The sequence below is a fragment of the Daucus carota genome, chromosome 3, assembly GCF_001625215.2.
Source record: "Daucus carota subsp. sativus chromosome 3, DH1 v3.0, whole genome shotgun sequence".
NCBI classification, from domain to species: Eukaryota; Viridiplantae; Streptophyta; class Magnoliopsida; order Apiales; family Apiaceae; genus Daucus; species Daucus carota.
The window spans coordinates 52,388,529-52,416,430 of NC_030383.2; the positions used below are offsets into that span (position 1 = coordinate 52,388,529).

Here is a 27,902-nt window from a genome sequence, read left to right on the forward strand (position 1 = left end):
TTTAATTCCTTTTTCGCATCATCGAATTCTTCCAAGGAAGTGGCATCTACTGGGTTCCCTCTCTCTATATACGTTGCCATAAGGTATTGGGAGGAATGCTTACGAAGATCATATTATATTCTAACGGTTCTATGCCATACTTGATCATGTGAACAAAACACAGCACAAGCGTTTGATAATTACGGAATAATCTCACATAGTATTTTGGTCTTAGTGCAGTGCAGGGTATGCTTTATTTCTAAAATTCCTAGAGTATCATTGCTCTTAGGCAACTAGTAGTATAGAATGTATGAGTCAGTAATTGGGGACCTGAAATTTAGAAATTATGAAACATTGGAATGTGACCCAGAAAACAGATGATAAGATTGATGTCATTATTATTACAGTAGTATTGTTTTTCATATGATAAGATTGATGTCTTGAAAGAGAGCTAACAGTTTTCTTAAACTAGCAGCTAGGTGTAAGATTAAAATATGTCAATTGATCCAAAGATAAGATGTTCCAATCATCGATCTTTGATCAAAGTAACATGGGAATCCCAAAAAGAAAAACATGATATTAATACCATAATCATGGGAATGCTCTAAAAGCAAGTGATCAGCAAATTTGTTATCCTGACATACATGGAATTTTTGCCCCTTTTGTTGACTACTATCATACCTATTTTCTACCCGTATCTCGTCATAAAAAATTTGCATCTTCTCATTTTTCCAAGTCCATCACCATCTATTATTTTCTTTTATTTTCACTTATTCCATTCCATTCATCTCAACCGAACACAACATAACAGATATTCAGATTATATGTTGATGGTTTTGTCTTCCTCGAGTGACTTGAGTGAGGTTTGTTCATTACTAAAAGAAAAGAGAGAGTTATTATGAAAGAATTGGCACCATCTTTATCCTTGTTTCAAGGCTTTCATATCTTTCCTCTTTGTGCAAAGTAAAGAAAAGAAGGAAATGGGTCCATCAAAGAGGGAGGAGCGGGGTGGCCTTTGGAGAAAGAAAAGATCCATGAGAATATCGAGGTTGTTTCTTTGTTTTCAGAAAGAATAAAAGAAATAAACTCCATCATTTTCTTATCATTATTCAAAGATTAAAAGTGGTTGCTCAGAATAAATAATACGGCCAGTTGCTTCTACTATGATGGGAGTCATCACTCATCGCACTATAAGCATAAATAGTTGCTAGCTGCTAGCTAGGTTCCACCTTATGATGATGATCGTAGGAAGGCCTTTGCCGGATCTCATAACAGGAGTCTTGTTGATTGGGTACGACTGTTTTCTACATTGCACAATGACGTTAAATTGCTTAATGGATGTTCTAGTTCGAAGTTATAATTAGCTATGAGGGTCTCCAGGTCTAACCAGATTTTTTCTGAAAAAAAAGGACCATGACGTTCGAATTTAAAACTTGATAACTATTATACTTTAATTTTTTTAATTGTTTTTTTTTTTTTATCACTATTTCATCATGAACCGGCAAGCGGCAATGCATGATAAATACAATAGTTGATCACTATTTTCATCATCATTACTCATCTATGAATTCAATTATACAAGATTTGTATAAAGCTGGAAAGGAACGAGCGTGGTTCGGTTTGACTCGATTTTAGGCACTAACCACAATTGGAGTCGCATGATCCCGGTTTTTGATATTGAAAACAGTAACTGAATTATAAGTAGTCAGGTAAAACAGAGCATCATAATGTTCTTATATATTAACTAACAAAGCTTTCTGCATAGCATGTAATTTTGTATCCGGATATGCAACTTGAGCAAATAGTTTGGCCTGGTCCTAGATCCAGGCACTTGCAGTTATTCCTCATATGCATCACATGCCTGAAAATTTGGAGTTATGAAGATTTCAGAATATCAGAACTTTTTTCAGTATAATAGAACGATTATATGCAAGTACGTTCAAACGTCTACACACGAGGTTCAGATCATACCAGGATTCTACCGGAAGCTCCTAAAAACAGTTTGGATTACTATAAACAATTACAAATCATACAAACCAGTACTCGGATGATGATTAACCACCAAAAGCGAGGCTTATCTTCTACATCTTAAGCACATGCCCATGAGAACTACATTAGACTTGATTCTCCTAAAAATAGGGCATATGTAGGCCATATTTCGGGGGCGGGTTCTTAAGTGAGGAGGAAAGGACCGAAATACTTGAGAGAAACACATTTTTGGCGATATAGGGTGGTTGTGCATATTCATATCATGTAAAAAAAATTCTACATAATATCTTTGCTTTACCGCAATGCATGATCCTTCTTTATTCTCTCCATTTCTGCCTCTAATGCGTTTACAGTCTGCTTTAGATCTTCATTGTCGCAATAACTCCTTACTCTAGCTAGCGCATTTGTGCTCGAAGCAAGGAGGGATTTTTTCAAGTTGGCACCCTCAAGCGATCTAACTGATGTCTTCTACTTGCAACATTATCCTACGGAGGAAAGTTCTTTTTCTTGGATCTGACGTACAGTGCAAATCAGGATGAGTTGATGATACGAATGGAGGAGCCGGAGTGTTTTTATGTGGTTTCAGTTCCGATGTAAATGATGATCAACAGCATGTTACGAAATAGGTATAAGTGGAGGGTGCTGAGACCCTATTTAGTGGAAGTATAGAGATGTTAGTATGAACAAAGTAGTTTACCGGCCAAATTTGAACATACTTGTTCCTCACACTGTCAGACAAAAGATCTGCAAAAGATGAAATGCTTATATTCCTAGGTTTTTATTGACAACTCCAAGCAGGAGCGAAGATGGTACTTAAAATTGAAATAATATACTTGCGCAGCAGCTTACTGCTACTAATACATGGATCAAGTTCTTGAAAACAAAGTTTTACAAAGCATTGTGTAAACTCACAAGAGAATAACCAAACGTTTGGTCCCAAAAAACCCTGCATTGGCTGAGAGAATGTTGATTCTACAAACAAAAATAAGTCCATAACTACTCGTTATCGTAATTCTATTTCAGCTCTGAAAACATGAAGAAATCAAGAATTTGAGCAGCATTTTCATTCCATCAAGCCACAATTAGTGACAATCACTTTGGAGTATGGACGATTGAACCCCCTCTCTGCAACAACAGCTCTTTTATCTCCGATTAACTTTGCTGTCCTGTTTCAGAACAAAATATATAGAAAAGAATCGTGTAAAGTGTCTAAATTTCCAACTTCACACAAAACTCCTTCACAAAACTTCACAAATAATATCAGCTTCAAAAATTAATATGCAATATGACTTTATAAAAAATCCAGAAGTCATTACAAGTTGGTTTTTCAAATACCTGAAATAAGGAGAAGTGGTGTTCTCTTGCACTGTCTTGACTTGTCCAATCTTTTCCACAACTTCCATGCCTTCCAATACTCTTCCCACCACAAGATTAGACGCATCCAGCTCCGGTGAATCCTTGGTGCAAATGACAAACTCCGTCCCATTCGGATCCTTCCCCACCTCTTCCTCATCAACCTCTAGTTTACCATTTCGTGCAACCAGCTTAACTTTCGGAGGTGGCTTCAGCGGATCTTTCACTATAATGCTGACACTTTTAGCCACATTCTTGGTTCCGGGGCACCTCTCATTCGCCTTCTCTAGCTCAGCAATGAGCCTGTCATTCGACAAACTACTGCCCGTCTTCTGTGCCAGTTCAGCATCTACACCATATGATCTGATTCCCCCATGTTGCACGTAATTTGGTAGAATTTTGACAAACTCTTTTCTCCTATAACTTATACCAGCAGCACCACTAATGACCTTACTAAATCTGCTAGTGGTTATCGGGGCATTGTTATCGTATAGTCCAATGATGATTCTTCCAATAGGCTCTCCACTAACTGACACATCAAAAAATGCTCGCTTTTTTATTCTCTGATCACTGCAGCCATCACTAGTGAAGGTATTTTCCGCGCTTTCTGATTCCTGTGTCGTAGCATTTTCTTGATTCTCTTCTACAGTTGTTGTAGCACTGTCTGTCTCTTGTAATGCAGCATTTGATTCAGTTGTAGTAGAATTTTCTTCGATAGCTGTTGGAACGCTTGATTCGGTTGTAGTAGGAATTTCTTGTAAATTTGTAAGACTGTTTGAGCTCTCTGCTTCAGGTAAGGCAATATTTGTTTCATTGGCTGAGGCATTTTCTTCTTCTGCTCTAGCCCTTGGCAATAGAAATTGTTGCTGTGCTTGAGAACCTAGCACCAGTAGAATCGATGATTTCGTGCAGATTGCGAGCTCTCTACGTGATAGTTTTGGCAAATTCTTGGGGATGCATGGAGGGGATGTGGTAGGCAATGCATGAATTTGCTGGTTTGGAGGTGTTGCAGGGGAATTCAGTAGGCATTTTGCAGCAGAGTGCATAGCTATTACTTAACTTTTGTCTTCTGAAATCTAGAATCAAGCCCGTATTTTCTTTCCTTGTCCACATAGTTTGTGGATAGAAATCCAATCCAAATTTGTATATGAGACTCTATGGTCTCCACATCAGCCCTATCCAAAACATTGGAAATTTCAGGACATTTTTTCTTATTGTACTCCCCTCCCCATCTCCTAAGGGTCAATCTGATTTTTTACACGTTATTTGAAATCTAAAAAAAACCATATTTTTATATATTATTTCACAAATTTTCTTTCTTTAATAAAAAATTGATATTTATATTTTTATTTTTACCCATATTATTTGCCACACAATTTTTGAAAAATTTGTATTGATATTCTCTCGAAGTTTGCTCAAACAATCTTATATGTCTTTTATGTACACAGAATATATATTTTTTACATTTAAATACATTTCTAGCTATTTATTCTATTTTTTTAGAATTTTTCACGGATTCATCCTTATCGTTTAGAAACTTTTTCAAGTCAATTCCTATTCTTTTAGGAATTTTCCCGAGTTTCTAGAAAATATTTTTGAAATTTTTCCGAGTTTCAGAAAAGATTTTTGAAAATTTTCAACAATTATTCTGAACGTTATAAATCATTCAAAATTCTTAAAGTAAATTTAAGAATTTTTGTAATTTTCTTGAATTTCCGTTAATCTTTACAATTATAAGTCAAAGAATATTTTGTATAAAACTTGACCTCATTGAGGTTGAATTAGAGCTCATTGTGTCACTGCGCTCGAACAGTCAAAAAACTCAATCTCATTCCAATTTTCGTCCTCATTGAGGTAAAAAAATTATTTTACTTTTCATTATGTATGTAACCGACAAAAAAAAACTGTTATCAACTAATATTCTAAATGTGTATACGTTCATATTTGCCAAATAAAAAAGTAAAAAATCAAGACAACTAATACTCTAATAATTTTGTGATTTATAACGAACTTGTTTCTTATATATTGATAAATATTATTTATGATTTTTAATTATGATATGATTAATTAAATTTGAGACCAAGGATTGGATAGGCGAAAAATTTGGATTGGGATAAAACTATTTCGAAATTCTTATAAAATATAATTTCATAAATTATTATAATTTTTTTGACAAAGATTTAATATCTACATATCTATAAAAAAATATTTTTTTTTTAAACTATCTTTTTATAAGCATCTTTGCAGAAAAAACTGTAAATAAACCGGGGGACGAGGGGAGTAACTTGGAATTGAAAAGACAGAAAACACACATTCAGTTGGTTCTGCAATGGAAAAAACCCCAACTTGTTCTCCATCATCTTCAAGGCTATGGAGACCAGCTGCTCAGAGAAACCTAAGAAATCAATGGGCTAACTTGTCTTCTTATAAACACAAATGGGCCTCTCTTTCTTCTTCTGCTCGTTCCCATGCCACTTCTCTTGTTAATTCCTCCCTTTCCTTAAGGTATTATTTTCAATTTTACTTTTATTTAATCAAACCCCAAATCATCTTTCTATTTTCTGTATATATATCTGCGTGTTTTCTAGGTATATGGATGCCAGGGATTTGGGTGTGTTGACTGATTTACCTGGTATTAAGAACAAAGCTTCTCTTAAATTGTTTAAGCAACAGGTCATTTCTTATTACTACTTTTTTTTTTTTTAATTTTTTTTCCCCTCATATTCAAGATTTGAACTATATTGTATATTTTTTTCGATGTTTATTTGATTCTTTTTATTGTAGGAGCTTCATAGGAGTAAGCTTTTAGCTTCTTACAAGAATATGGTATTGGTTCTCCACTCGGATTTTTATTGATTTTGTGAAATTTCAGAGATTTTGTTTATCTTTTGATCGTGGAAATCATAAACAGTTATGCTTGCATTTTATGTAATTGTTATGCAACAACTACTGCATATGCAAATTGTATAGTTAGAGCTGCTTCTTCGATAAACAATAGGCTATAGATCATAATTTCAGTGCCACATTTTCAATAACTATGGGATTTTAGATTAAAGGGAACTTGCAGCACGCGCCTATCTTGCTTCTGTTGCATTTTATCCTCTCTATTTGTATCATCATTTTCTTAGTAAATTAGTAAAAGCCAATACATGCATACTCATTTGTGTAAATATATACAGGTAGCTATAGTGAATCAAATGGTGAGTGCTGGTGCTTCGATGAGATGTTTCCTTAAAGGGGTTGACAATAGCTCAATTCTACAATATTCAAATTCTGCTTTGAACAGTACCGATGTTGGTGATGGAGGGGGAATCCCGGCCTTTACATTTCGGTCAATTTCTTCTTTCGGCATGTTCTTAAACTTCTAAGTATATTAGAGCTTTTGTTACTATTTTCCATGTTACTATATTAGTTATTATACCAAAGACCTAATATACAAATTACTTACAGTTATAGTCTCCTGGAGAAAAAATAGGCACAAATTTATTTGCCATTATATTAGATGCACAGTGTCCAACTTGTCTAAAATGGTAGTGTGAATATAATTCTAGATCAATATCTTGAAATTAGCTCATTACTCTTAAAATTCTTTATAATTTTGATCAATTTACCATTCTGAGAATTCATTATTTTATCAGAGGAATTAGCAAAGGAGCTTATACATATGTTTATTTTGGAACTCAATTTAAAGGTATATTGCACCTTTTGCACGTCGCTGCAAGAATATAATGTCTTATATATAAATTGGGTTGGTCAGTGTGGTCACTTATCCTTCTTTTTGTTGATTGTTGTTGTCTTTTGGGGTGTTTGATTTTTGCTATGGAACCGCAGCGGCTGCTAGTTATAGAGTTTTTTTCCATCAGTAATGAGGATGCCCGAAAAGATAATGAACTGAGTTGGCAGGACGAACTATATTCTGGTGAGTTTGATGACTTGAGTAAGTGCAATTTGTACTCAACAGAAGCTTGTGCACCGCTTCTTCCAACTATAAAGGGTAGAAAACCAGGTAAGCTAAAGTTGCAAGCAGAACACCAGCCAGATGAAGATGTTTTACAGGTAATGTCATCATTTTAATTTTTATATAAATTGTCTATCATTTCCCTAACAAGAGTTGCACTTCAGATATAGATTACTTGGTATGGATATTAAATAATGCTTTGGTAACAGGGAACAAAAGTAAAGAATCTATGTGTGTGTGTGTGTTATTAGTTAAATTAAATACATTTAACATAGAGATACAAGTGTAATTATCTCTGTTCATCAATAAATCAGCCACCACTTCAACGACTACTTTAACAATCGGGAATTTTTGTGAATTTCTATAATTATGTGAATGCTAATATTTCTGGTTATAATAATTGTTTCACATATTTACAATTTCATCCGGCATTAATTAAATGTTTATGTGATTAATAATAGCACCTGCCTGATCATGTTATTGATATAACTTGGGAATAGAATTATTTTAAATTTTTCTGAATTTTGTGAAAATTTAGATTTAATTTAGTTTATATTAATTGAATATATTTCTTGCAAAATATGTGAACCCATGCAAATTATCAGATTTAATTATTGAGCATATAAATGTGTAATTTTATTTGTTTAAATTTTTGTCCGAGCGGATAAGTTAGAATTTAGATTTATTATATTGTCTTTATTAAAATTGTTTTTAGTTTTCAAAATCAAAATCTGTATTTAATTGCACCGATATTTTATTCAATTGAAAACCATCGAAATATTTCAGTTTTGACGTTTTAATATTTTAACTGATTTAAAAATATTTAAAAGTCCCGTGAATGATCATTTTAATTATTTGCAATTTAAAAATCAATTATGGGCAATTAAATATAAAATTTTCAAATGGTTTAAAAATAAAACTTTTCACGTATTTTACTCATTGGGGATTTTTCGGAGATTATGATAATTTTGTTTTAAATTTTGGGATATATTTTGAGCCCTCAAAATTATTTTATTGGCTCTAATTGGAAATTAAGGGCGTGAATTCTTATTGATTAATATTATTAGTATTAAAATAAATTAGAAATCAAAGCATGTGTTTAGTAGTCGTATAGCAGTCAGATCACGTACGAGATAAGTGTTAAAACATACACGCAGCTGTTAAAAACAACAGGAGGAGAAAGAAAATCAAGCTGGAAAAGCAAGTAGGGCAGTAGATTATTTTGTTGTGACTTAAGATTTCTATTCAGAGGCAAGTGTTTCTATTCCAAGCTTATACTTATTGCAAATGATTTTTCTATTATTCTGAGTAGTATAAATTTCTTGTCATACAAATAGCCTGTCCACAACAAATCATTCTCGCAAGTCACTATCTATTCTCAACTTATTAACCATAGACAATCGTCCGTACCAAGATGCTTTAACTTATACTTAACTTTTGACAAGACACTAACCCTTCTTACACCAATAACTAAAATTAAATATTCCCACCAATATTCCATCGTGACTTGTAAATTGCCTAAACACTAAAATTCCTATCTCATCTTACCAATAATTGATTCGTTATTGGGAATCAGTTATACACTTTGATTAGTTGTATTTCCCCTTGCCGAATTTCATTTTTCAATTTTGTCTACCACCCAATATCTCCTCCGTAATTAAATAATTTAAATATTGTCAATTGTGTTTTCAAATATTGTTGTTTGAATAGTTCTTTTATTAAAAAATTTTGAAGCATTTATTGAGAAAAAGATTTACAAATGACAAACCACTTTCTGGTGGTTGATTTATTGTGATAGTATGGAAAAGGGTAGGTTTTGCAGCTATATGAAACGAAAATTCCTATACTAAGGTGTCCTCGCTTACCTGGCTTATTAGCATTTGAATTGGATTTGCTTTCTATTGAAACCGAATAATTTTGTAATTGGAACGTATGCATAAGAGGCCGAGACGCCGGTCCAGCGAAATAGGCCAATGTGTGCCCGGAATTCCTCAAATTTGGTGACATGCTTCTTACATGATCCGGTGCTATCTCGCGACTGATGATCGGCTATAGCACAACGTTAATAATTCCAATTATATACAAAGATATTTATAAAAAAAAGGTTTACAAGAAGAATTATGAAATTTTTTATGAAACTATTTATAAGTAAATGCCTTTTCTTTGCAGCATTAAGTTATATTGATAAGTTGAATTTTTGCTAATTCTTTCGGCAATGATAGTTTTATTTCAAGAACAAGGTTAGCCATGCATTATTATTATATTATTGCTGAGCATGCTTTGCTCATTCTTGCTTTCTTATGTTCATTCTTTCAGTGAAAATTGGAGATGGTTCGTCTTCGTCACACCGCGCGTACGTGTGTTCCGGTGCATCATCCTATAATATTTAGGTTTCATCACCTGACCAGGTGGGGTTTTGGTATAGATAGCTTCGAGTGAAATAGTAAATAGTTTGTAATAAAATATGCTTAGAGTGTAAAATTTACCTAGACATTGGCTTAATTTCTCGTCGAAGTTATCCTGATGATATCAGGTGTGATGTAATAATTTTGTTTAGTTCTTGTTTCACACTATAACCTGTTTGGATCTCGGTTTGAGGGGTCGTTTGCATGCTTTTATTTATTTACAGGTTATTTACTTTCGTGGCACCAAATTCCTGACCCCTGGATTTTGGGCTATCACAAGTTGGTATCAGAGCTACAGGTTATCAGTAACTGAAACAAGAATAGTTAGGATCGTTTAAGATAAGATCACTTGTTCAGACTCATGTAGAGTTTGACTCGAGGCTATTCGATATAGTCTTGATTAATGAGATAGGGTAGCTTTAGTTTATTACGTCAAGTATTTTGACGATATATATATATATATATATAATAATTCTTGCAGCATCCTAAGTTTGATACGGAGTCAGAGGGACAAGGGTCACGTAAACCACAGAGAGATGTAGTTGCGCGTCCAACAACCGGGAGTAGCTACAAGTCTGACCCTTTGGAGGATAGCGAGCCAGTGAGGGCTCCAGCCCTAGTAGTTCCAGAAGTGCCACCCGTGGGTCCCCCAGCACGTGCTAGAGTTTCTTCCGCCACGTCGGCGACATCACCTACTCCGAGTGGGAGCAGACCAGTGGGTGCCCTTCCGTCAGCTTGTAGAGCTGTGGCAGACATGCGAGTTTATGCGAGGGCAAAACCAGGAGCTCCGAGTCTTGGTTCAGTCTTTTTCTGAAAGAGTTGTTTTGGGAGTTCAGGTTCCAGCTGTGGGCGGGTGCCCAACTAGGGATACGGCTATAGAGGTGAGGACCATTCTTGCTTTAGCCGAGAGGTGGTTGAGGGTCCTTCCTTCTTCGAGTAGTGGGGTCCGCGATCCAGAGGGAGTGGAGCGTGTAATGCGCTATGTTTCAGGCAGGCTCCACGAGGTTGGTAATTCGAGGGATGAGTGATGTGATTAGAAGAGCTTGCTGTACATATGGAGTGTAGCGTGTATAAGATGCATACTATAGATAGTCAATTTACAAGTCATGATGAATGTTAGTAGGAATGTCGTTCAACATCTATACTATGCATAAAGTATGCATATGGAGTGGAGTGTACGATGTTCCTACGAACATTCATCGTGACTTGTAAATTGACTATCTATAGTATGCATCTAATACACGCTACACTCCATATGTACAACAAGCTCCTCCAACCACATCACTCATCCCTCGGATTACCAACCTCGTGGAGCCTGCCTAAAACATAGCGCATCATGCGCTCCACTCCCTCTGGGTCGCGAACCCCTCTACTCGAAGAAGAAATGATTCTCAACCATCTCTTGGCTAAAGCAAGAATGGTCCCCACCTCTCTAGCCGTATCCCTAGCATTGCGCCCGCCCACAGCAGGAGCCTGAACTCCCGAACCAACTATCTCAGAAAAACACTGAACCAAGACTCGGCGCTCCTGGTTCTGCCCTTGCATAAACTCGCATGTCTGCCTCAGCTCTACAAACTGGCGGAAGGGCACCCACTAGTCTGCTCGCACAGGAGTAGGTGATGTTGCCGACGTGGCGGAAAAAACTCTAGAACGTGCTGGGGCTGGTGGCACCTCTGGAACTACTGGGGTTGGAGCCCTCACTGGCTCGCTATCCTCCGAAGTGTCGAACTCGTAGCTGCTCCTGGTTGCTGAAGCCGCAATTACATCTCTCTGGGGTTTACGTGACCCCAATCCCTTTGACTCCGTATCAGACTCAGAATGCTGCAAGAATTATTATATATTTATCGTCAAAATACTTGACGTAATAAACTAAAGCTACCCTATCTCATTAATCAAGACTATATCCGGTAGCCTCGAGTCAAACTCCACATGAGTTTGAACAAGTGATATTATCCTAACTATTCTTGTTTCAGTGGTTGATAACCTGTAGCTCTGATACCAACTTGTGACAGCTCAAAATCTAGGGGTCAGGAATTTGGTGCCACGAAAGTAAAATAACCTGTAAATAAATAAAAGCATGCAAACGACCCCTCAAACCGAGATCCAAACAGGTTATAGTGTGAAACAAGAACTAAACAAAATTATTACATCACACCTGAAGTCATTATGATAACTTCGACGAGGAGTTATGCCAATGAGGTAAATTTTACACTTTAATCATATTTTATTACAAACTATTTACTATTTCACTTGAAGCTATCTATACCAAACACCCACCTGGTCTGGTAGATGAAACCTAAATATTATAGGATGATGCACGGGAACATACTTACGCGCGGTGTGACGAAGACGAGCCATCTTCAGTTTTCACTGAAAGAATGAACCTAGGAGAGCAAGAATGAGCAAAGCATGCTCAACAATAATATAACAACAGGGTCACGCTAAAGAGAGAACCAATGCTTAAAATAGAACCACTAAGGTTCTGCTGGAAGACCCTATTTTTACATAGATTTTCATAATTTAAATTTAAATACATGTTTTTTTGCATCGTTGTGTGTATTCAAAACTAATTTCAAAATATAATACATAAATAAGACATTTTTTTTCATGTGCAGTTCCACTGCAGAACCCTGACCACCCGCTTTCTCTGTACTAAAACAGAAACAGTTGATGTCATCCAAACTTTGTGTCAACCTCTCATTAAATGGTTGATATCAACAATCTTATGTGTCAATTCCTCACTAAATCTCAACTTTTAAAATAATTTCTTTATCTTCCTCCACTAATTCTTTCTTATCATCAATTCTCATACTTCACTAATTCTCTCTCTTCTATTTCTCGTTATTATCTCTCAATATTATCTGCAAATGTTAATTTATTTCATATTATTTAATGACCATTAATTTTAAATTTTTTAGTATTTATTACAATACTTCCTATTTTTCATATCACTTGACTTTGGGATCATATATTTAAATATTGGGTTAATGCTTTATTTCATCACTCTACTCGACTAAAACTTTCAGTTGGCCTACCGAGTCAAAAAAGTTTTCAGTCAACTAATTGTACTATTAAAAACTTTCAAATAGGCCACTCCGTCAGTCTCCGTTAAGTTTCTAATGGGTTAATGTTCTATTTCATCACTGTACTCAATCAAAACTTTCACTTGGCCTACCGAGTACATGACAACTATACAAGCAATCTGGAAATAGATGTTTTTTCTTATAAGCTCGCCAACATCTGCAGTGTAGTTCATCTCATCAGTACATATCAGGTGATAACTTGCGTAGTACACAACCTTCTTGAACCAAATTACCCACTGAATCCAGGGTAAGCACATGTCGAATAAGTTTTGCTCTATCACAAACCGTGCAACCCATGAAACCTAACCATCTTAAGGCAAGATCAACATAAGCATCCTTGATATAAACCATTAAAACATCACTAGCACTTACATAAGTATAAGTACTGGGTCCCGGTCTTAGACCAGCACACTACATTGAATTATACAGCTTCATGGCAAAATCTATTTGGCCAGTAGCAGCATGCATTTCCAAGAGACAAGAATAGGTAGATGGAGTGGGCAGATTAACGAAACAAACATGGTTGCAGATGGCCTGAGCCCAAACCCTTGCATTTCCATAGGGCTATTTAACGAACCGAGCTGTTCGCGAACAAGCTCGAGCTCGGCTCGTTAAGAGCTCGTTCGGCTCGGCTCGTTAAGTTAACGAGCTCGAGCTCGAACACAAAAAATTGTTCGTTAAGTAAACGAGCTCGAGCCGAGCTTTTAGTATGTTCGGCTCGAGCTCGCTCGGCTCGAGCTCGACTCGTTAAAGCTCGAAAAAATGTAATATTTTTGGTTTTTTTTATAATTTATATATGTTATTGAATTCAGAATTCAACATATAATATATATATATATATATATATATATATATATATATATTTTAGTGTTGTAACCAAAATTTCGGAAAATAATAATTTTATATGGTTTGCTATTTTAACAGTCAAGTAGAAGGTTAACTAGTACCGCTAACTAGTGTTTAATCCTAATTTAGTGTTTCAATATTTTAAAAAATATTTCTTACCGATCCAACCGTATGGATGTTAACATATATACATTTTAGTGATATAAACAAAGTTTCAAAAAAAATTAAAATTATTTGGTTAGCTATTTTAAGAGTCAACTAGCGGTTTGTCTTTATTTTTTTTATGGCTCGGCTCGACTCGACTCGGCTCGGCTCGGCTTGTATTTGTTCGCGAACAAGCTCGTGTTCGGCTCGTTAGTTAACGAGCCGAGCTTGAACACAATTTTTGTTCGATAAAAAAGCTCGGCTCGGCTCGACTCGTTAGAAAAAAAATTAAAGCTCGGCTCGGTTCGGTCAAAACTCGGCTCGGCTCGGTTCGTGAACAGCCCTACATTTCCATGTACACTTTCATTGACTGAATCCCATCAAAATCCCAGCTCCCATGCAACGTATCAAACAAAGTAGCATTTTCAAAGTTTTTACGTGTTTTATTATTAAAATGAAAACTTTTTTGACTCGGTAGGTCAACTGAAAGTTTGATCAAGTAGAGTGATGAAACAGAGCATTAATCCTTAAATTCCGTTAAAGTTAACATTTTCCGTTAAAGTCAAAGACGTGTTTAACGGCGGTGAAATATTTTTTTTGCTTAATCTCGTGATTGAAAGTTTTTATGTACTTTATTATTTAAATGAAAACTTTTTTGACACGGTAGGCCAACTGAAAGTTTTAGTCCAGTACAGTGACCAATTAGAGCATTAACCCTTTAAATATTCTGACCCCATAGTAAAATTAATTATTTTCCTCGTAAACTATGATGTTAATTAAAATTAACATACATTACTTATATATTTTTAAAATTATATTATTTTTCTGAATTTATTAAAATGTAATTATGATATAACTGGGCATTTGTCCGAGGACTAATCTAGTAATAGTTTAAACCTAGTGCATGAGTGTTTTTTAATAGTGCCCTTGAAAACAAACACATTCGTAAAACAAATTGGATTTTAACTGTGAAGTTATCCTTTTTTTTTTAATTACTGTTTGACCACCTCAGAATTATAGTGTTATGTTATTTTCGCTTGGCTGTAACAGTTGCCCAATTCTGATTTGAGAACTTAATTTACAACGGAAACAAATTGTTGCCGAAAGATGCCCAAATTAACCTGACTTTCTTTCTAACTTAAATCCAAATCAAACTCTTCATACTCAATTCTTTCAAGCTTACCATTGATATGAATTGGAGGTTCTGTGGAAACATGTGAAGTAATTTGGTGAACTTCAAAACCCATGTTATTTGATCTTTGTATTTTGTATAAATTCATGGATTGAATCTTACCTGAAAGATGGGAGACCTTGGACGATGATTCTGATGATATAGTACTGCAGTAGTTAAATCCTTGCTCATTAGTGTGTAGAGCACTCCAAAGGTATCCAAAAAGAGAGATAATGGATCTGATGTCAAGGCTATCTAATTAAATCACATGCTTCCCTATTCAAAAAGCCTAGTTTCAATTAACGAAAATTAGAAACTACTTTTTAATTTCATACATTTGGGCCCAAGATTCCTGGATTAGCACAAATAGAATAGCATATGATATGATCTTTTATTAATTATTTAATATTTCTGTGCACAAATTCTTATATCCATAACATCCCTTATTAATTATTATTGTCTCTTAGTATAGTTTAGGGTGCACCGTGCACAAAATACTCATTTTGAAGAACACTTGTACAACCATTAGTATAAGTGTGCACAAGATGACTATGGCCTCATTTTGAAGAACACTAGTACAACCATCATTATATAGTATATGACCAAGTACCAGCACGTGAGTAATTCGATTAGTTGAAATAATAGAGCTATGTTCAATAACTTATTTGGAGTAAGAACCTACAAAGTAGCAATATTGTCAAAAACAAGTTCCTATTATGCCTATGAAACAGAGATCCTTCTTAATAAAGCAAGGATAGTATGTAATGATCTTTTGAAATTAACTAACTTCCAATTAGTTATAATTTGAAGTGCTCCACACACCAAGGAACAGCCGCTGGGATCCAGAGGATTGCATGAATCAGATATTTGTTTCCCGCCATAATACCTTAAAATTTAATCAACAAATATTTAGTTAATCAAAAAATACCATAAGTATGAGGATAAAATCTTATACAAATATATACCCTGTCACCTGATCGATTTAAATGTATTACAATATATCTGTCTCAAGAATAATGACTTTTGGTTATCAGGCCATGTGGAGAATTGACAATTTCTATTTTACTCTTACTACCCTAATTCAATATCGGAATCCAATCCATCCCCCTTTCTCTATTTTATTGAATGACAAATATCAGTATATGTATGTTGTATTGAACAGTTGAGTGTTTGTCTTGCAGGTGTACTTGACAACTTGGCTTGCAGATGTCAATATAGATAAATGCAGGTAACATTTTATCTGTTTTTATTACAAGAAAGATGAATTTCGAATAGATGAAGGAAAAAAAATTCTTCTTTGAAGATTAATATGTATTAATTATCTCATATAATAGAGTTTCTTTTTACCAAATTCCTTTTCTTCTTTCTCTATAACTTTGTGTTCAATTTCAAAGCATCGAAGTGATAAAACCAAGAACTCTAAATATTCTTTTGTTGATATTACATGGTTGTGGGAATCGAATGGGATGGTGTGAAAGGATAGTGTAGGGGTTAGGGATGGACTAGAGACAGTGACTGGGAAGAGTTTGGAGGAAATGGGGTAGTGTACAAGTAAGACAATGGAGTGGCCAAACTAAAAAGTAAGGACAAAAGGAATGTAAATTATGCAGAATGGTCTTTCTAGTATCAGAGATGAGTGTTACGGTAATACGACTGCTAACTTTGTTGAGATGAGTATTACAGTAATATGACTGATAACTTTGGTCTTCTTTGTACAAACAAAGTAGTAACCAAAAGCATCAGAAGTAATGAGAAAGACATTACTGGAATCTGTGAAACACCAACACTATGTTGTCTAACGTATTGGATTAATATTTTAAGTTTGGCCATTTGTTGTGTTTCTTTATTTGTGACGATTAGTCAAATCTATGCTAGATGATAGGTGGCTAATAGAATATAGTGGAACTACAGTCGGATTGATAGTGACATAGCATGGGGACTGGCACCCAATCTAACACGAGGCTTTGTGGAAAGAGGCCAAGAGGTTAATGAGCTTGAGCTCTTAGTCCATATACACCAAACACATACTTGTGAATTCTTGTACCTTAGCTTTTAAAATGCTATAGTACCTTGTTGAGGTTGGGATTACGCTTTAAGTCAAGCATTACTTAAAGTACTGTCTTTTAATATTTTTTTTGTCTAGAGTCCTTTATAAGCTACATTTCTAAATCCTTCGAACATCAATGATTTGGCTCCTGACTATGATTCCCAGTTTCCGAAATTTCAGATTTGACATAAAACATGGTGGTTATTCTTTGGTACAACTAAACTGCTCAGTTCCCACGAATTACTTGTGTGAAAATCATTAAGTTCCCCCATGTTTGCATTTCTCTTCTGTATGAATCGAATGAATACAGTATGTATAAATGAAAAATAGAAGATTTTTACCTACTTATTATAGAAGCCGTTTTTCTTTTTATCACTATTTTGGATATTACATTCTAATTAACTATGGGTCATCTGTCTTATTTTTTTTTAATCAGGGTGGATGAAATATTGACTTCTGTTGCGGAGGAAATGAATGTCACCCTTGTGTGAAACTGGTGTTTGTAGCAGGTGAGAAGTAGAGCAACCAGAAGCAACATACATCGAATTATAATCCTTTTTTTGGGAGGCCTCCATTCTGGATTTTGAGAGGCTCGGTTGGGGGTTGATATATTTAACAGGATGAAAACTTAGGCTCAACAAGACCCGTTATATTTTTGTACACGTAAGAATGTTGAATCAAGATGTGTGGGTACAAAGACTTCAAGAACTATTTCAAGATGGGACTTATTTGACAAAGTCGCTCAATAGATGCTCGAGAGTTGAAGAATCGAACACATATGACAAGAGGATTTCAGTATATATCATAGTTATTGATGTATATATGGAAGAACAACTTATTTACTTGGATTAAATATTTAGGAAAAGCCAAGTTTGCTTGGATACTGAATCATGACACCTCCAATAAAATTAAGACCACTTACTAATAGTTAACCAACCACTTCAAAAATTAAAGATGATCCTGATATTGGAATAGACAGTGAGTGTGAAGTTGGAATGCAAAAGGATATGAATTCTTTTAGAAGTATAGTTGGCGATGAGATGCCTAAATGTTTTGAAATGGATCACTTTCATTCCGACAATAACAGTTCTAGTGAGTCTGATTAAATAGGACAAATAAATCCTAGTTTGATTGGGTTGTAATTGAGAGATTACAACCCAGTTCTAGTTGGTTGTAATCTCTGCTCCTGGAAGTTGCAACCATAGTGCTCGAAAAAATCAATTTATTCTGAAAACTGTTAAATAGCTTAAGAGCTTATTCTCTGGTAACATAAATGACACATTTCAATTGTTGCACTAACAACCCATGCAATGTCATTTAACTTCTATCAAATTAAATATTTTTATTATTTATAGCCAAAATTACGAGTTCAATACAACTCCACTATATTGAATAAATTTCATAGGAGCGGGGACCATGAATTGAATTAGTTTATTAATGAACAAGAAAATAAATTTATTAATGAACAAGAAAATAAATTTTTTTTGGTGAAAAAGTTAGACCATAAAATAACGATTAATTATCATTACTATCAAACAGTATCTTATTTTTATTTTTATTTAGCTTTTTTTAAAAATGAAAAACAATTTGAAAGAACTGAGTCTAAACTACTAGAATTGTGAATCTTCGACCAAAAAAATTTGATGTTTGATAAAATAATGTATGCATATAAATATATAATTTTAATATTAAATTAATTAAGAATGACACATATAAAAATAGACAAAATATAAACAAACGTTATATTATCATACAACATATTATAATAAAATTTGATTAAAAACATATGGAAAAATAAAATATATCAATTAATAGGAATAAAAGTTATTTATAAAGAAACCATGAATTAGAAGATTAAAATATAGGAATTAATATGTATTCAAACAAGTACAAATAAAATAATTGTGGTTACATATGAAAACTAATAAAAAGAACGTTAGCAGCAAAATGAAGATGCAAAAGTGACAAAATAAAATATACCAAGGGGGAAGTTTGGCTTGTTGCCCAAGTCGAGATCGAAACTCTCTCTATATCTCTCTCGCTCTCTTCCTCTCTCCTTCAAAATCTCTCTCTCTCTGAACAAACCAACACAGAAAGGAAATCAAGATGGCAAGATACGATAGAGCAATCACTGTGTTTTCACCGGACGGTCATCTGTTTCAGGTTGAATACGCACTTGAAGCCGTCCGTAAAGGTAACGCCGCCGTGGGCGTTAGAGGTACCGATACTATCGTTCTCGGTGTGGAGAAAAAATCCACTGTCAAACTTCAGGACTCTAGGTATACATATAAGCACCTTTGTTCATATTCTGCGATTTGTCTCTTCTTCAATTGGGGGTATTTGAGTTAGGGTATTTGAGTTAGGGTTTAGCAGATTAAAACTCTGTAATGTGTGTATGTATGTGTATTACTTGTGGAGATTTTTAATAGTCTTTTGTTACTAGACTGTAATTAGATGTTAGATGTAGATGGAGCATACGCTATCGGCTTAGTTGATTGATTATTAACATTCATTTACCAACTCTTTTAATCAAGGTCTTGGTACAATTGGATCATAGATATACACTTCGTTGGTCAGAGGTCGATATGTAATTTTTCTGGTATGTTAGATGCTGAAAAGTTTTAACTTCTAGCGAAATGGTGGCTAACTTATATATTGGTTTTCCTTTTATGCATATGTTACGTTGATATGCAATATCTGATATTTGTAATTGTAGAAGCACTTCAACACTTAAAAAAAAGGTTTTTGTTTGAAACATGTAATAATTGTTGGTTGGATCCTTGAAAGTGTCGCAATGATACGCTTTCTATGAAATCTTGCATTAGAAGGGTAGAGATCAAGCTGAACCAGTGTTAAAGAGTCCCTCCTCTTTAATATGCTTGTCAAATATTTAGGAAGTGGTTTCACTGGTCGGTCTTGTAGTGGTTGATAAATATATGCCAGTATATTATGAAGGTTAAATGCAACTGAACCTGTCAACTCTTGTGCAAGCTACAGGATGTCAGAAAATTATTGTGAACATTAGTTTTCTCCCTTGTTCCAACGAAACTATACCAAAGTATGAAACAATGTGCTATGGATCTAATGTATGTTGAATTAAACTTGTATAACACTGAGGGTCATTTGAATAGAGAAGAATATAAGTGCTCATTATCTGATATTAATTGGATCCACACATCTGACATTGTACAAAATTTTCTTTTCTTGCATACTTATGCATCCTCATTGTTGCAGATCTGTCAGGAAGATTGTAAATCTGGATGATCACATTGCTTTGGCCTGTGCTGGGCTTAAAGCTGATGCTCGAGTACTTATTAACCGGGCACGTATTGAATGCCAAAGCCATAAGCTTACTGTTGAAGATCCAGTTACTGTGGAGTATATCACACGTTACATAGCTGGTCTTCAGCAAAAGTATACACAGAGTGGTGGTGTTAGGCCATTTGGGCTTTCAACTTTGATTGTTGGATTCGACCCACACACTGGTGTGCCAGCACTGTACCAGACTGATCCTTCAGGGACCTTTTCAGCTTGGAAAGCTAACGCTACTGGGAGAAACTCCAACTCTATGAGAGAATTCTTGGAAAAGAATTATACAGAGACATCTGGTCAAGAAACCCTGAAACTTGCTATCCGCGCATTACTTGAAGTAAGTATATACTGCCTACATTCCATTATTAAGTACATATGACTTATCACCTTAATGCATTCTGTTAGTAGTCTTATCACTTGCACTAGAACCTCTGATTGATTTCTTTCTGTGACTAACTAAAGTTTATATTTTCAGATAGAGCTATTAATGCTGCAATAGCTATTGAAATAATAAGAAGCTAATACTGAGTAAAAAAGTAGCGGGACGATGCTTGAATATCAAATAAACCAAGTGGCACTTGTCAGTATATTTGTTATATTAAGCTGGAGAAGTTATAAAATATGTTGTATTAAGGAATAAGGATGGAAGTAGACTGAAATGCTGTCGGATTACAGCTACCATAGTTTGCTTATTGATGATATTCATTTCAAGTTAGCTATATCTGTATGATATGCCGGTATTAGTGTATAGTGTAATTGCTTTTTTTCATTTTGGCACTGTTCTCATATACATATGTGTATCAACTTCAGATGTATAGTTAGTCTGTTACCAATTTGCACTATTTGAGTACAGTTACTGGTTTTCATGTCAAGCTCCATGACATAATCATATCAATTATGCCCCTTCTGTTTTGAACTAGGTTGTGGAGAGTGGCGGAAAAAACATAGAAGTTGCCGTCATGACAAGGGATAAGGGTCTCCGTCAGCTTGATGAAGCTGAAATTGACACTATTGTGGCAGAGATTGAAGCTGAGAAGGAGGCTGCAGAGGCTGCAAAGAAGGGGCCTTCCAAGGAGACTTGAGTCTTCTTTTCTTTCCCCCTTTCATCAACATTTCATATCAAACATGTATTCAGAACTTATGCCATTATCTGTTGGGACTCGTGTTTTAGATGTACTATGTCATGTTTAAGCTGTTGGACTAGTATGAAGCTTGCAATTGATTACCTTTGTTGCAGAGAATATGATGTTAAAGATTTGTGTCGTAGGATGATTTATCTATTGGTTCCTAATGTTAAAGGCAATATCATTTGTTTTATCATAATAGTAAGCTTGTAGAAACATCACTGTTTCTTTCAAGGATCAGCCTCTTGTGGGAGCTGAACTCCACAATTTCGATTCTCTTTGGTTATATAATTTGTTTTCCTAAAGTTGCTGGTCCAGTTACAATAGTAAGATTTGGAACTCTAATCAGGTCAGTCTGGTTGAACTAGTTTATTTATGTAAAGACCTGGTTAATTTATGTAAAGAACTCCTATATCATCCATATCCTAATGTTAGGGGTGAGCAAAAATCCGAATAAATCCGAACTCGAATCCGAAACCGCATAAAACCGCTAAAAATTGAACCGCATAAAACCGAATCGCAACCGAAACCGAAATGTAGAAAATCGAAACCGAAACCGATTAGTCGGTTTCGGTTATAGGTGAGAACCGATCCGAGAAAAACCAAACCGATCCGACTATTAAAATAATAAATAAATAAAGAATTTCTATATAAAATTTTAGAAATTAATAACACATATATTATAAATATGTTAAATGTATCATAACTGAATACGAAAGAACAAGGAAAATAAGTATACTAATTAACAGCAATCTGTGAAGTAATAGTCTGTGAACAATGAAAATAAGGCTAACGTGGGTATAGTTTTATTGAATCGTTCTTACCCTATTTATATATCAAGTATTTATATGAGCGTCTCCATTTTACATGTTCTTGGAATCAAAAAAATAACCTGAAAAGTGGAGGATCAACGTTTTGCATGTTTAATGGGTTTTAATCTCGTCTTGTTGATGTACAGCAGGCAAATTTCGTGAAGTTTGGTTTAACTTTAACCCAACTGCACTAGCCAACTTCTTTCCAATTTGTTCATTTTATTAACTTGATTCAATTAGTTTATTTTTAAAAAAAACTTGATTCAATTCAACAGGATAAAAACTTAAATTAAAATTTGAATTATAGTTATATTTGTACTAAACGACCGTTGTTAGTATAGATACCTTCATCACACAGTTGTCATGTGAGTCGAGCACAACATGAGTAGGCTAATAAATCTGGAATATTTTGTGGACATAATAATAGTATAAAACAATATGACCCCACGCTTAGGCCTGTAAATGGATCGGATATCCGATCCGACCCGATCCGATCCGTGGTTAAATAAATGGATATGGATCCTTATTAAAAAAATCCGATCTGCTAATAATCCGATCCGATAATAATCCGGTCCGATAAAGAATGGATATGGATATGGTCAAATCCGATCTGTTAACGATCCGATCCGATTCATACTTAACTATATTATATATTTTATATTATATTGTATTATAATATAATATAATATTATTAATATATTACATACAAAATAAAAATTTCTAAAGATACAAGACAAAACCCTAAATCATATTTTCTTATAATCTTCTAAAGATACAAGACAAAACCCTAAATCATATTTTCTTATAATCGATGAGCCGCTCCTAATTCTTTACATGGCTTTCACTCTTGTTATCCGGTTAATCTAATAATCACTCTTTTTTTATGTAGAGTGAGTATAAACACATGAGCTAACTCTTCCACTTAAAATCTCCAAAATTACCTGGTTCCGTATTTAAGACATATTTATCGATTTTAATCCTTATTAATAGAGGAGCAAATTATAATTTGCTTCCTCCAAAGTATTAAGCAACTTATTTATTATTTCTCTATTTACTTGATAAATTCTGTGTTGAAGTTTTTATCGGAACAACCAACAAAGTTTTTATTAAATACTGCTTTATTAGTTTTTTTTACCTATTACGCTAAAGTTTATGAATTAATATAGCTAGAAAATATCTCCTTTTCTTGTATGGAAGTTAAAACATTGTTCACGGTGAAAAAATATATTTCATATTTTTTAGTGGATCGGGGCTCCGATCCGATTATCCATGATCCGAGTGGACCGGATATGGATTGACTTGTAAAATATCCGACTCCTGATCCGATCCGATCCGAATCCGATAAATTTAAATGGATTAGGATATGGATTTAGCTAGATCCGATCCAAATCCGATCCGTTTACAGGCCTACCCACGCTATTAAGTCAAATATGTAGAGAGCCCCAAAATGTAAATTACAGATGTTATTCAATGCAGTAGGATAATACTCCCTCCGTTTCTTTTTTCTTTTCCTATTTATAATGTCGGTATTGTTCATAACATGAGACAAATTATTAATTTACATCTAATCTATAAAACTAAATATAGTCATGAGTGATCTTGTTAGATTCGTATTCACAAGTACTTTAATACGGTGAAGTTTTTATATTTAATGCTACTACGAAATGAAAGATATTAACGATCAAAAGTGTGTGTTGGCAAACGTGAAAAGTACAAACAGGAAAAGTATTTAGAGACGGAGGGAGTACTACATCATTAGAGAGATGACAAAAATGCAAAGGAGGGAGAATCAAAGCATCACCTATTATTAGTACAAACACTAAAAGAATTAGACTGCGTGGGAAAAAGTGGCCCATGCAGGTCTCGAACCTGCGACCTTCGCGTTATTAGCACGACGCTCTAACCAGCTGAGCTAATAGGCCGAGTAGTTGAAGTGTATATTAGAAGTTATATAAACCTATTAATAGATATTAATACTCATTAACAGAGAGATGCAGAGAAGTTGAGGAAGATGGAAGGAAAAGAAGAAGATTACGAGGTAGCTCTGAATCATAATCATATACGCACACTCTTTGCGCTATTCGTTTTAATTAAGTCATCACCTGTAATCAATCATCTTATGTTGATTTGTTTTTCTGATTTTGATTATTTTAATCATTTGTTGTATGAGTCTGTGCTTTGATTTATTTTTTTATTCTGGACCTAAAACATGTATGAAATCCATCCTAGTTTCGATTCAACTGTGAGCAGGGCAAAATCTTCTCAATCTCAAGTTCGACCCTTCCATGACTTTATCTCTAGTGAAGTGTATACCAATCTCAATGTGTTTACTTCTCTCGTGTTCAACGCCATATTTATGGCACTTTGATTGTCACAGTGCAAATTGACTGCTTTCAGCTGATGCATCAGACATTGCCTTATATTCTGCTTCATAACAACTTCTAAATACCGTGCTTTGCTTCTTGGATTTCCAAATTATTGGAGATTTACCAAGCTCCCCGATCAGTATCTGAGTAGGCTTGCAGTGTAAGATGATCATTAGTCCTAGGCGTTATCCCTTGTCCTAAAGTGGAATTCACATATCTCAGCACAGAAATTGACTTAAGTGTTACTACTATGAATGCCAGATCAGGTCTTGTGTTGGTTAAGAAATTCAGCTTACCAACTAAACGCCTATACAAACTTGGATCATCAAATAGCTATCCTTCATCAACCTGCAGTTTAAGGTTCATTGGTACTGGTGTTACTGCAGACTTATGATTGTTAATGCCACCTTCACTTAAACTTGGCAAACCATTGTATAGAGGCTTGTCTAAGCCTATACAATGATTTGACAAGTTTGCAAACCAAATTAGAAGGATTAGATAGGCCATCAGGAACAAGCATATAAACCTCCTCAAGTAAATTACCATGCAAGAATACATTGTTGACATCTTATTGATGCGAGGGCCAATTTCTATGAGCAGCAACAACAGAATGTATTTAATTGTATTCATTTTGACAACTGCTGAGAAAGTTCCCAAAATTTCAAAGCCCCAGTTTTGATTGAAACCCTTAGCAACTAGGCGGGCTTTGAATCTTTCCACACTACCATCAACTTAGAGTTTGATTTTGTAAACCCATAGCCTATAGGCTTCTTACCAGGTGGTAAAGTGACAAGATCTCAGGTGTGCTTGACATGTAAGGTCTCTAGCTCTTTATTCATAGAAAGAACCTGTCTAGGGTCTGTACAGCCTTGTGCATAAGTAGAAGACTCCACTAAAGGATATGTTTTAGCAATGAAACTGTGTGAAGTTGTTGAAACCCTGAAGAATGTTACTAAATTGCACCAGTGATCAGATGTGAGGGTGGTGAGTGAACTGTTATTGCAAATAAAACCATTGAGGTGAGAAGTTGGTCTGATGATCCTAGTGCTTGTTCTGATAGGATGTGAAGGTGGTGTAGAAGTATTCGAATTAAAACACTTTGATGTAGTAGTGTGTGGTGGAGAATTATGTGAATCTGAAGGAGGATTTGTGACTAGTGTGGTGTGAGCAAAAATGTTGGGAATCGCCTCATGAGGTAATGTTGGATAGTCAGTAGAAATAGGAAGAAATGATAGTGGCGGTGATGCAGTTTTGGATGACAAATGACAAGGGAAATGTCGCTCATGAAATATAATCTCTTGTAATGGACATAGAAAGTGTGATAGGATTGAGTACCTTGTAACCTTTCTGTCCAGTGGAATAGCCAATAAAGACATGGCCCTGAGCTCTAGGATCAAATTTGGTTATGTGAATATTTTGATGTGGAAACAGAACAGAGGCATCCAAACACTCTTAAATGAGTGAGATCTGGTGGCTCCTTGTGTAGTTTTTCATAAGGACTGATGTTGCCAAGAACTTTTAAGGGCATTTGACTAATCAAATGTGTGGCACACAGCACACATTCCCCCCAAAACTGTTGTGGCAATGCTGATTGAAATTAAAGTGCCCTGGAAGTTTCTAATAGATGTCTGTGCTTTCTCTGCACAATACCATTATGTTGTGGAGTATATGCACATGTTTTTTGATGTGAAATACCTTGAGACTGATAATAAGATTTAATACACTCTCACATAGATTATGATCAGGGATTTTATTAGGACCCCATGTATCAATGTGAACCAACTGAAAAGGTTCTACAGATTTAGTAGTACTGAGAGGAAAAAAATTTCTAGTTTGTCTTGTCATTGAACGGATTTGGCATATGCTATCTAATTTACAACATTCATTACTTCTACTCTTCTGTTTAGGTAGCCATACCCTGACACTTAAACACTCGGACACTTATTTCGTGTCGGATCCTTTTACTAAGCTCAAGACCACATTTAAGTTGAATATACAACACAAACCAAAAATAAATGAGCAAAAATAAAAAAAGCAAGCAAAGAAGATACCTAAGTTACAAAATTCTTTATAAAATTGTGTTAATCTGAATTTGATTGTTACTTCTTGTTAAGATATCTACCAAACATGCTTGTATATTAATTCATGATCCATTATCCCCCCTACCCATGTCCAAAAATAGGATAGTGTGTATCCCCGTGTCTCCAATTTTCAGATTTTTGGAGTCCAACCATCGGATGTGTGTCGTGTCTGACACATCGTACCCGAATTAGACTAGCATAGGCTGTTATCCTATGTAATATTGGTCAACTCAATTTTATGTTGCAGAGTACTGAAACACTTTCTCGTGCATTTAGAACAGATCATTACTGGCATTCTGATACAATAAGTAATTGATGTTGGTTAACAATTTAAAAATTAAAAGAAAAAAATTTCAATTCCAATGTTGTGGATCTTGTTCCTACTGATGTTTAGGTATTTACTATGCTGAGCATTTTAATAACCTAATTTATACATCGTTAACAAACTGCACTAATGCAGGTTGAAGGAAAGAAGCAAGCTGCTGCAGATGTTCTATATAATTATTCATCGTTTGCCATGACATGTATTGGAAATCAGGTGCGACCTTGTGACTTGAGGATGCATCTAATGAAGGTAATTTTGTATTATATCTTATCAGTTGTGACTTGTGTCTTACCATTTTGCACATATATATATTTTACTCGCTCTACAAGTAGATGTACCTTGACGGATATGCAAGTTGTTTGTTAGGATAAAATAGGCTTCCGAAACTCAATCATTCTGTTATGGAGTAACTCACAGCAAGTAAGCATTAGAAGTCAATTCTCCTTTTACACATTTGTGCTCATTCATTTAGAGAACTAGCTGTGTACTTTTGGATATCAGCTGGTCTCCGACTATCAGTTTAATTTAGCAGTTGGAAGTGATTTGAGGGCTTGATCTTTCCTGATACGTGTATAAAAATTAATTAGATATGATTAAGTATCAATTCATCAGTATATGATGTTGTCAGCATAATACATTTATTTCAGGAGATCTCTGGCATGCAGACTTCTCTGAAGGAGTCCTCGCAAAAGCCTGGTTCACCTAAAGCAGGAACTGCATCAAGCTCAGGCATGCAACTTGATAAAAATGAGACTTTTCGAGCACTATTAGCTTGAATTTTGTACACTAAGGAGGATTGGCATATTATAGTGTGCTGTTGATGTAATAGTAAAACCCTCCATAGCCCAAGATACAGTTTCCTGTGCAGTATAACCAATTGGTAATTTATGCTGGATCAGATTTCTCT

General features: G+C 34.8%; 4 protein-coding genes and 1 non-coding gene across 7 annotated transcripts; 3 read left to right on the forward strand and 2 right to left on the reverse strand.

The window, feature by feature from the left end:
* Positions 1-2,765: 2,765 nt before the first annotated feature.
* LOC108214241 (peptidyl-prolyl cis-trans isomerase CYP26-2, chloroplastic) lies at positions 2,766-4,468 on the reverse strand. The gene is made up of 2 exons (XM_017386122.2): positions 3,304-4,468; positions 2,766-3,134 (listed from the first exon to the last, which is right to left on the reverse strand). The coding sequence occupies exons 1-2, from the start codon at positions 4,365-4,367 to the stop codon at positions 3,032-3,034; spliced, it is 1,167 nt and encodes a 388-aa protein (XP_017241611.1). The 5' UTR covers positions 4,368-4,468; the 3' UTR covers positions 2,766-3,031.
* A 1,115-nt stretch (positions 4,469-5,583) lies between these two features.
* LOC108214242 (uncharacterized) lies at positions 5,584-17,907 on the forward strand. Of its 3 annotated transcripts, XM_017386123.2 has the most exons (8): positions 5,587-5,826; positions 5,910-5,994; positions 6,106-6,147; positions 6,501-6,669; positions 6,960-7,012; positions 7,153-7,377; positions 16,110-16,156; positions 17,412-17,907. In XM_017386123.2, the coding sequence occupies exons 1-8, from the start codon at positions 5,651-5,653 to the stop codon at positions 17,464-17,466; spliced, it is 852 nt and encodes a 283-aa protein (XP_017241612.1). In that variant the 5' UTR covers positions 5,587-5,650; the 3' UTR covers positions 17,467-17,907. The 3 variants fall into 3 exon arrangements, with proteins under 3 accessions (XP_063945414.1, XP_017241612.1, XP_017241613.1); XM_064089344.1 differs by lacking the exons at positions 16,110-16,156; positions 17,412-17,907 and adding an exon at positions 9,596-9,835 and having other exon boundaries at positions 5,584-5,826; XM_017386124.2 differs by lacking the exon at positions 6,960-7,012 and having other exon boundaries at positions 6,501-6,521.
* A 1,006-nt stretch (positions 17,908-18,913) lies between these two features.
* LOC108210693 (proteasome subunit alpha type-7) lies at positions 18,914-21,610 on the forward strand. Its single transcript, XM_017382081.2, has 3 exons — positions 18,914-19,254; positions 20,210-20,624; positions 21,208-21,610. The coding sequence occupies exons 1-3, from the start codon at positions 19,082-19,084 to the stop codon at positions 21,367-21,369; spliced, it is 750 nt and encodes a 249-aa protein (XP_017237570.1). The 5' UTR covers positions 18,914-19,081; the 3' UTR covers positions 21,370-21,610.
* A 2,461-nt stretch (positions 21,611-24,071) lies between these two features.
* TRNAI-AAU (transfer RNA isoleucine (anticodon AAU)) lies at positions 24,072-24,145 on the reverse strand. The gene has a single exon. It is a non-coding gene; the product is annotated as a tRNA-Ile (tRNA).
* LOC108211919 (uncharacterized) lies at positions 24,135-27,872 on the forward strand. Its single transcript, XM_017383639.2, has 3 exons — positions 24,135-24,261; positions 27,131-27,244; positions 27,643-27,872. Exons 1-3 carry the CDS (start codon positions 24,235-24,237, stop codon positions 27,769-27,771), a joined length of 270 nt encoding a protein of 89 aa, XP_017239128.1. The 5' UTR covers positions 24,135-24,234; the 3' UTR covers positions 27,772-27,872.
* Positions 27,873-27,902: the final 30 nt, after the last annotated feature.

Bases quoted from the DNA above. Each gene is read 5' to 3' on its own strand.
- LOC108214241 (XM_017386122.2), bottom strand. From the start codon at position 4,367: ATGCACTCTGCTGCAAAATGCCTACTGAATTCCCCTGCAACACCTCCA. The intron at 3,135-3,303 runs GTATTTGAAAAA...GTTCTGAAACAG, and splicing joins ACCACTTCTCCTTATTTCAG to GACAGCAAAGTTAATCGGAG.
- LOC108214242 (XM_017386123.2), top strand. From the start codon at position 5,651: ATGGAAAAAACCCCAACTTGTTCTCCATCATCTTCAAGGCTATGGAGA. The intron at 5,995-6,105 runs GTCATTTCTTAT...TTTTTATTGTAG, and splicing joins TTAAATTGTTTAAGCAACAG to GAGCTTCATAGGAGTAAGCT. The intron at 6,670-6,959 runs GCATGTTCTTAA...TTATTTTATCAG, and splicing joins TCGGTCAATTTCTTCTTTCG to AGGAATTAGCAAAGGAGCTT.
- LOC108210693 (XM_017382081.2), top strand. From the start codon at position 19,082: ATGGCAAGATACGATAGAGCAATCACTGTGTTTTCACCGGACGGTCAT. The intron at 19,255-20,209 runs GTATACATATAA...TCATTGTTGCAG, and splicing joins GTCAAACTTCAGGACTCTAG to ATCTGTCAGGAAGATTGTAA. The intron at 20,625-21,207 runs GTAAGTATATAC...GTTTTGAACTAG, and splicing joins CTATCCGCGCATTACTTGAA to GTTGTGGAGAGTGGCGGAAA.
- LOC108211919 (XM_017383639.2), top strand. From the start codon at position 24,235: ATGGAAGGAAAAGAAGAAGATTACGAG. The intron at 24,262-27,130 runs GTAGCTCTGAAT...GCACTAATGCAG, and splicing joins GAAAAGAAGAAGATTACGAG to GTTGAAGGAAAGAAGCAAGC. The intron at 27,245-27,642 runs GTAATTTTGTAT...CATTTATTTCAG, and splicing joins TGAGGATGCATCTAATGAAG to GAGATCTCTGGCATGCAGAC.